Genomic DNA, 9,405 nt, shown 5'->3' with positions numbered 1-9,405 from the left:
GACCTAGCTCTTGACTTTCCTAGAATTCTGCAGAACTTTTTTAAGTCTTCTTCAGACATTCACTCCACAGGACTATATTCTATATTCAAGACTTATATCTTATATATTGTCGGACTTCCCTTTAATAAATATACAACTCTACTTATCAATACAATCAACATCTATATACCGTAATAAAAAAAAACGCATCTGAAAAGGTCTTCAATTAGTTATAACGCTTTGGATTTTATTGTGACACATTTTAAATGGAAAACAACTTAAGGTAACATTTGCATTTCTATCAATTTTTTGTGCTTTTCCAAATATTTGCTTATCTCACTCTGTCCTGTTTCTTTTTATGTATGACTATTTCTAAAATAGGGGATGTATCCTCATTTGACATTTTGGGTGTCTAACATTTCGTACACAATGTAAAAACATTTTCTTAAATGATTACTCTCTTTACTTGAACAAAAAATAATATGAGTTGGCTCTGACAGCTGTTGAACTTTCCCTCTGAATTCCTTTCTTGCAAGAGGCGGGTAAACAGTCATTAATCACCATTCCTTTATTATCATTGGCCTGGAGACCAGTTCTGTAAAACAGCCAACTGTACTTGTGATTGTACTCTACCCAAATCCAGGGGAGTGAGTTAAAAAAATTCAGCCTGACATGACATTAGCCGCAGCTGACCTAACTCTATCACAGGAGGGTGACCATACATAGGATGCTGAAATGGCAAAATAGGCTTAGGCCTACTGCTGGCTTGTTTCGTAAAAAAGCTTACCAAGAAAACATTTGGCACCAAAATAAAGTATCAACTGGATATAAAAAACAAAACACATTTTCAGAAAGTAACAGAGGCAGAGAATTAGTTTGTCATCTGTTCAAGTTTCCATATCATCAGCATCTTCCCAGCAACAGACTGTCTGTTCCCTGGTGTGTCTGCCAGGGATTTAAGTGAGACAAGTGTTATATAAATAGGAGATGAGTTTCTATACCAGTGGCTATGCCTCTCTTTTTTTTTTTAGATAATGCTATTCAGTTAAAACAATATACATAACACATGAGAAAAGTGCTTTGAATAATTCTTTATTTAGGTAGATAACACAATTTAATAACCTAATTCCAAACACAGAGTTTAGACTATGAAAAGACAAAAATAAGGGGAACACATAAGCTATAACATTCCTTGTCACTTTTAAATAGTCTGGTTCCACTTGGGTGTGTAAATATCTCTCACTGTGAATTTAAGTTAGTTGGTTCCCTGGATTGCTGTACATTTTGTTTTGCAATTTATAAGAGTCTATGAGAATTTTGAACAGAATGCAGTTAGAATTCGGTAATTCAATTATGTATGTTTTCATTGATGTTTTCAAATAAAAAAAGAGTAAAGGTCAATTAGAGAAGAGCGTGTGTACTTTTGGCCACCTGCTGTTAAAACATGTAGGGCCTATTTTAATAAAGATATAAAACACATACTTAATACAATTAATAATGGTGTACGTCCCGGGACGTCTTATACTATTTATTAAGAGAAAATAACACCTGAGTTTTGTTCCTTTTTCTCATAACCTTGCAGTGAACCATAGAGGAAGTTGCTGTGTGATGTATTTCCTTGACAATCTTCCCTGATTATGTAGCAGGCATAAATGTCTCATTGCCATTACATTCCTTTAACTCACGAGGTTTCATTCATTAAGCTGCATGCATCCCCCTTCTTCTCCAACCCTTCCCCCATTTTACTGCCTCGCAGTATTTGGAAGAGAAATGGACGACTTCCCCACCAAACGGCTCCCAGAGAGTGGGTGTGTTAGCTAGACATCTTGTTACACATTAACGACAGTGTGATAACACACGAAGTCGACGAGAACACACACAATTACTACAACTATATGTATTATTTGATAAAACCTGACTAAAGAAGTCGGCTGTGAAATCCCCCTCAAACACGGTGGCCACATTCTACATCCGCAGCTACGAACACAGAAAAATAGAACCAAGAGTTGCATTGTATTAACACGCAACAAAATGTAAACTATGAATATATAGGCATGTAATTATTAAAACGTGATAAATGTAATCTAGCTACGAAGTTTAAGCCATTCTGCAGCAATGTCCTCTCCTACATCAGGCTGCCATTTCTACCTCCCCTCTACAGTGGTGGCGTGCGTGAAACAAACACACCACTCGTCTTCTTCCGCAGAGGGCTTGCGCTTTTGCTTTTGAGGGGGAGGGGGATTTAAACAAACATGCCTGCACAACAGACCAACCGCCACTAAAATTCACCCTGAGGGATTCCCAACCCTGGAACATATCCTGTGCTGGTTTTTTTGCTAGAGGAAGACGGTGTTTTGCGGGGTAAACCGTTCAGCGCGCACTATTTGTTGCTCGGCGGAGATATACTCGACGCAGCCGGGACTCGGTTTGAGCGGAGCTGAATGGAGCCTCTTCCTGGTGGATAAACAGTGACAGCTACAGGGCAGCCACCTAGACCCAGCACACAGGCTCTGGCGCTGCCCTGGCAAACAACACCAAAATGGCTTCAGACAGTTCACACATCGCGCAGTTGACTTCTGGTGAGTAAAGGAGAACGGAAAATGTGTCATGGTTGTTGTAATATCCCCCCAATTTCCTCGGTGCCCTCTTCTAACGCAGCTCCCGTCCTCTTCTCCCCCTCCAACCATACCAGAACTGTACTTCCTAATAGCCCGATTTCTAGAAGCTGGACCGTGTCAAAAAGCAGCCGAGGTTGGTGTTTATGCATTTTAGGATAATTTATAATATGTCCGAAATCGTCATGGGGTGTAATTTTTTATTTTTATCCTATTTTCAGACCCTGATAAGGGAGGTGGAGGAGAAGGAGGTAAGCAGTCAGTACTACAAGAGAGATGCTTCTCTCTGCACTGTACTTTGTCATGTTGCTTTCACTCCGATTTATAATTTACTCTTTTAAAAAATCACCTGCTACATTTATAACCTGAATGATAACGACGACATTATTTTTCCATCTTAGCTGCTACCCATAAGGCTGGACTGGACAGGGCAGGAGCACCCCGGGACGTACAGAAATTTGGTAAGGGAGCTCTATAACTGAGGGAAAAGTTTTTAGAGAGCAAAATAAAAATTGAATTTCCCGCAATTTTTAAATCAGGTGGTGAAGAAAAAGCTGTAAAGGACTTTGCAGGGCTAGCTGGCTGCAAGTTGGGGCCGATGTGGGGCACCAAGGGCTCGGGTCCCAGCCTCCTGTGCACCGTGGTGTGCGAGTTGGGTGCCATGCATGTGCAAAAGGTTGTAATAGTTGTTGGAAAAATGTGTGTGAAATGTTGATACGTCATGAGTGTTGTGGTGTAGGAGCGCCAGGATCCGGAGGAGGGACTCCCTGCGCCACAAGCCAGAGAGAGATGGAGGCGCTCTTGTCCTGCATAATGTGTGTGCATGGGTTTGAAAACACACAGGGGGCAAGAGTTAGAAAACTGGAGTTTTTGGAGGAGAATATAAACAGTATATTTAGCAAAGCTGGAGTTACAGCGACCCAGTTGAGAGGAGGCTGCTGTGCAGGGCTGTTGTGGAGGCATTTTCTGGAGAGCATTTTTTTGCGGTTGCAAACTCGGATGGAGGAGAAGAGATGAGTTTATGTTGAAGATGAGAGGTAACGATGAGAGGATACCTTATAATTGCTCTATTAATGAAGTGCTAATTGTCATGTAAACAAACAGGGCTCGGCTGAAAGCGCCGTTTACGCATGGGGGCGTGGAGAGAATTAATCATCGCGTACATATTTATTTCTTCGCCATTGTGCTGGAGGTGTGAACCCCCACTTGTTTTGCTATTTTATTTAATTGAAGTTTGATTTTAATATTAATATAAAAATATTGGCTTATGACCTATTTAATTTGCTGGATTTTCTCGATTCGTCCTCTCTCATATACAGACACATGGACGTGCGAGACGATATCGCATGAAGTGCACATTCACCCGGGTGTACATTTACACGTTTTAGAGATTATTGACAGTCTTTCTGTCTGCATGTGTTTTTTCTCCCCCTCTCTTCCTGCTTGGCTCTGCTGCCCCCCCCCCCCATTCCCTGCCGATCAGCCTGCCTCCTGGTTATTGTGCATAATTTTCTTCTATTAGAAAAAAACAAAAACATACTGCGGATGGTTTTTAATTATTAGACTGAATAGAAACATGGTGTTATATAGGGGATCACGGTTGGATGTGTTTGATCGGAGGCTGTTAGGTGTATATGTCTGGGTCTGTACAGAAGAGGGTTGGGCAACAATGAGAAATCAACGTTGGCTTCATTGATAACGTATTAATTAACGATATTAATTGCATCTAATTAATTAGGGCGGATTAATTAGACATGTGATTATTTAATTGTGCATATGGAATTGATCCCAAAAACATTACATTTGAGCTATTTTTGAATTAAAATAGCACCCCGTAATTATTTGTAACCATATTTACACAAATGTGTCATTTTAATTTTGACCTCAAATAACTAGTGGATCTCAACAATGATTGGATGTTTCAGTTATGAGAGCCATATGTTGAAGATAATTATGTTTTGAATACATTATTGATTTTAGAACGGTGTATTCAAATGTAAGGTGGGGATTGTCATGTGTAAGGGGACCATGTGCTTTCTGGTGTTGCTGTTATGACAAGGGGAGTGTTATGCAGTACCATTAAGAAGCAAGGGAAATGGAGCTAATTGTTATCTTTTCAGTGTGTGTGTGTGTGTGTGTGTGTGTGTGTGTGTGTGTGTGTGTGTGTGTGTGTGTGTGTGTGTGTGTGTAACAGCGCTGCATTTACCTGCTAGTGTGCTGTTATGTGCTTAGAAATACTGATCACGTATTTGAGCCGGCAAGGCTGTTGAAAGCAATTAAGGGGTCATTAATTGTGTATGTGTGTATAGGTGTGTGTGCCACAGATAATAAGTGTTACTGTCAGATAAAGGAATGGAGGGAAAATGTGTGTGTCAGTGTAATTGTATGATTTCAGGCCTATTTGACCCCGTTCAGATATTTAAATGAGATGTGTCTGAAACAAAGCTCATTTTAAATGGATACATTTGAAATAACCCCACACCCTGAAACCCTGAACACACCCTGAATGAAACACAGTGCGGCTGCATAATTAACTCCTCTGGTGTATCACTGCTATTCCAGTCACTCGGGCGTGTGTATCTTCAGACGTAGGCCATGCAGGAGAGTCACCATGTGGAATCATAGACCCACTGTGTTTATATCAGTGCAGTGTTGCATGCCACACCCCCCTCCCCTGCTGATGCACTACACTGCATGTGAACGGCATGCATATCCTTCTAAAAGACAAGCATCCTAACTAAATCCAAGCATTCATTCAGTTTATGGAATACTTTTTTTCTAAATCTGAAAAGAAAACATAATTGAATAAAATATTGTTGTAGTCCTTGTTAGCCGTACTCAGTTTATTGCTGTTAAACCTCCAGAGAATAGTAATTAATTTCTGAAAAGGGCACATTTACTCTTACATTTCTCAGCAAACCAAAAGGCGTTCTGGGTAGTGACCTTGTTCTCTGCGTGTCCTTGTTTTGCTCATAATACATTTTGGTGTGTGTGCTCAAGAGAAAATAAATGCACTGCAGCCAGAGAACAAACCTGTTTGCCAGCAGACGCTTGATACATCTAATTATAACCTTTTTTTATTTCTCGCCAGTGTTTCTTTTATATAGTCCGACTATTAGGACTACTGAAAACTGCTTCTTTTATGTTATTCCTTTGTTTTTGGTGTACTAATATAGTTCATCTTTTTTGGGAGAGCTTGTCTGATGTCTTGATTGAATCAAATTTGTGCAACAATTGAGCACATTTCATTTTGCTATTCAATCCTGCACCTTTCTGACTGGCGTTTACCAGTCTGAATACAATCTAAGCTAATGTGTGTGTGTGTGTGTGTGTGTGTGTGTGTGTGTGTGTGTGTGTGTGTGTGTGTGTGTGTGTGTGTGTGTGTGTGTGTGTGTGTGTGTGTGTGTGTGTGTGTTCAGGTGAAGCTATACCGGCACATCAGTCCCGAACACCTGCTGCAGGTCTGCTCCAGAGTGTGTCCTCTCCTGGAGACCGAGGTCCCCGCCAGCGTCCCGGGACTCACCAGCCTGCTGGGGGCCGGCCGGCAGAATCTCCTCCGCACCAGCAAGAGTGAGTGCATACATTCTAAATATCTACTTTAATATGCAAACACACACACTCAGGCTACTACAGCTCTCTGCATGTCCTTACAAACTAAAAAACCTCTTTTCACTACATTTCGTTCCCTTCTACTTATGTAAATATAATAGATGAATACAATATGGACAATCCATAATAAATACTGTCTACATGTTTTCATGTGTCATTAAAAAGTCTTAAATTAAATTGTCTGAAATTTAGAGTAAATAAATAAATGTTAAATATGACTTGAATGTCATGGTAACTGCAAACAATGAAGAGAGTTGTCAAAGTGAATGTGTTCTGCTTGGCGGGAGAACAAAACCGCAATCAAAATAAAGGTGTTTAACTTGTATCATAATCTAATTTAGCACATTCATTAAGTGCTTCTTTATCTCCATGGTGACTGTCATTCTACCCTACCAGTTTCTTTAATTTAAGATCTTAGATGTAGCTAGATTTAGACTTACATTGCTGTTAAATATGACTATTGTATAATATAACCAATTTGATAAATTAATCAATTTACTTCAAGTAATTCTAGGACTTCTTGTGCCAGTATTACTACCAAAAAGAATGGGAATTCAATTTCACTTTATATGGTCTTCAAAATCCTTCCATTTCATTTGTTGAAACCTGCAGAAACCATGTGTGTGTATATATGTATATATATATATATATATATATATCTTTATGCATCTCTTTTTGTGTTCATCCTCCTCCAGGCTGCAAGCATGTTGTGTGGAAGGGCTCTGCGCTGGCTGCTCTGCACTGCGGAAGACCACCGGAGCCACCTATTATCTATGGGAGTCCACCTAATATTGGTAAAGAGAACACTTTGCAAAACAAAACACAATTTTCAGTCTTCGTCATGCTTTTGGTATTCAGTCTAGGAGTCAGATCTTCCGTACTATCTTATTAGTTGCCATGGTCCTATAGCTGATGTTATATTTAACAGTGGTGATATTATGTTTTGCTTCAGAATCAATGTGTATTCCTGCACACTGTTGTAGCACATATGACAATTTCCTCACTGGTGTCTGTGTCATTTCTGTTTTCCAGTGGAGACAAACTTCAGCCGTCGACTGAACGGCTCCTACAGACTTAAGCAGCTAGTGCCCACGGTGGTGTACCTGCACATGAAGATGCACAAGAGGATTCTGGGACATCTTTCGTCCGTTTATTGCGTCACCTTCGACAGGACCGGACGACGCATCTTCACGGTAAGGCTGCTGTCTGTGCGTGTCGTGTTTATGGTGTGTTGGAAGTTGAACTCACGGTCACAGAAGTTGTAGTACCACCATTTAGCCACTATGAACATTTGTTTCAACACCCGGCTCACTTCCTGGGGCCTTGGTTGAACTCAGCTTGGCTTCCTCTTGCTGCTTGTAAAGCGTGTGTTATAGTGTTTTGGTAGCTTATTGAAAGTCATTTTATTTATCCTTGTAAATGATGCAATGATGTCGAGATACACTCAGGTGAAGTGGTCTGAGATCATCGTCTTAAATTGTTGCTAGTCAAAGTATCGATCTTGAGATTTTGCTGCAGATGGTTTCAGTTGTTTGCTGCACCTCAACTTGAAACAGATTTTCCATGTTCAGAATTAAGCCGCGGCATTTGAATTGTGATTTATGGGGGCAGATTTTTACATCTCTGTGCCTGAGAGGTCCAACAACTGTGTTATACAGAATGCAATGGCAAGTATCATTACAATCTCGATGTAACACTATGAATTAGGAATCAGGTGACACAAGCATTCACCTAGGGAACGGTATGGAAAAAAGAGAACCTCTGGCTCAAACAATATAGAGCTGCAAGACAACTCTCTGCTTCTCTTGTCCCAAAGGCAAAGTGATGGTTGACAGTTGTGGAGAAATAAACTTAAAATCTTGTCATATTTGCCAAAAATGCAACCGTAGACTATATTTTAGATTTATTTGCAGATCAACTTGATTTTATGTATGTCTCTGTTGCCGGTATTTTATTACCTATAAAAGAATAAAGAACACAATGGCGAGTGTCATAAGCGATCTCTGTTTTAATCTGAGAGTTGAGGGGTTCAAATCAGCAGAGACTGTTCAAAATACTTTCTCAACTATCATTTTCTTACAATTCAAAGGGCGGCTGGATCTGTTTCTGCATAGTAATCTGAGTTTGTGGATGAGATTTCCAAATCATTTTTCATTATGAAAAATACCTACATTTTTATACATCCTGCTACCAGTGTGGATACACGTTTAAATCAATATATCTTGCTTTATGTTAGAGGGAATAATCCTTTTTTAAACATTACTCGCATCATTAATTATGTCAATGATCATATTGTAATTGTACCAAACAGGGATATTTAGTTAAGTCTGTAAAATGTCTTTTATAGGCCCTGATTTAACAAACACTTCACTCCCTGCGATGTAGATATTGCATCAATCAAGTTTGCCATTTTGAGATGAACTGTGCAGCCCTGGTGCATTTTGAAGAGCTCTAAAGCAGGGGTGTCAAACTCAATTTCATCGCGGGCCACATCAGCATTATGGTTGCACTCAAAGGGCCGGTTGTGACTTTAAGACTTTATAAATATACATATATAAATATGTAATATATATAAAATAATGTATTATAATACATCATTTCCTGTGCATTGGATTATTATCGGATAGGGCAGGGGTCTGCAACCTTTTTGACCAAAAGAGCCATTTTGCTCCTTTTTCCAAAAAACAAATTGTCTGGAGCCGCAAAACATATTTCATAGCTTGATAGCTAATAAAGTTGTATTTATTGTTATATTAGACAAAAACTACAGTTTTTTTGCATGTATTACGCTATTTATTACATTATATAAACTGTTAACCTCTAATAAGAAACAAAGCCTATAAGGAGAATTAAAAATAATACACAGGCCTACTTTAAAATAAATTAAACACAGCAGTTGGGGAGTCCTCTGCACATTTGAAGGAAACAAATATATAATTAAAATGTCCCCACTTTGAAATAAATAAAACATATAGCTGCACCCTAAAAAGAGTTAACGGTTGGGGTAGGTAAGGAGAAACCAGCTCGAGTGCGCTAGAATTTGAAAATACACAACCAGACTTCCTTACAGAGCCCCTCCTCCAACACACACGAACGCGCACATGACCAATGAGGGCACGAGATAAATGTGTGCACAGATGGAAGGCTGACAGGCAGGTAGGCCATCCAGACATTTTAGCCGGGCCGGCTCAGATGATTGGTC

General features: G+C 39.6%; 1 protein-coding gene across 1 annotated transcript in view; it reads left to right on the top strand.

Moving 5' to 3' along the window:
- Window positions 1-2,232: 2,232 nt before the first annotated feature.
- LOC104958975 (PH-interacting protein-like) overlaps window positions 2,233-9,405 on the top strand; it is a gene marked incomplete at its 3' end in the record, with an annotated part of 24,421 nt that continues 17,248 nt past the window's right edge. The window contains exons 1-7 of the mRNA XM_010786820.1: window positions 2,233-2,558; window positions 2,672-2,730; window positions 2,816-2,845; window positions 2,996-3,055; window positions 6,014-6,164; window positions 6,899-6,997; window positions 7,236-7,396. Coding sequence (XP_010785122.1) covers window positions 2,519-2,558; window positions 2,672-2,730; window positions 2,816-2,845; window positions 2,996-3,055; window positions 6,014-6,164; window positions 6,899-6,997; window positions 7,236-7,396 — 600 coding nt within the window. The remainder of the gene's footprint in view (window positions 2,559-2,671; window positions 2,731-2,815; window positions 2,846-2,995; window positions 3,056-6,013; window positions 6,165-6,898; window positions 6,998-7,235; window positions 7,397-9,405) is intronic.

This window comes from Notothenia coriiceps, unplaced genomic scaffold (genome assembly GCF_000735185.1).
Source record: "Notothenia coriiceps isolate Sejong01 unplaced genomic scaffold, NC01 NC01_scaffold00029595, whole genome shotgun sequence".
Classification (NCBI taxonomy): Eukaryota; Metazoa; Chordata; class Actinopteri; order Perciformes; family Nototheniidae; genus Notothenia; species Notothenia coriiceps.
Note: the sequence above shows the minus strand (reverse complement) of the source record. Positions and strands in the feature narration are given on the sequence as shown.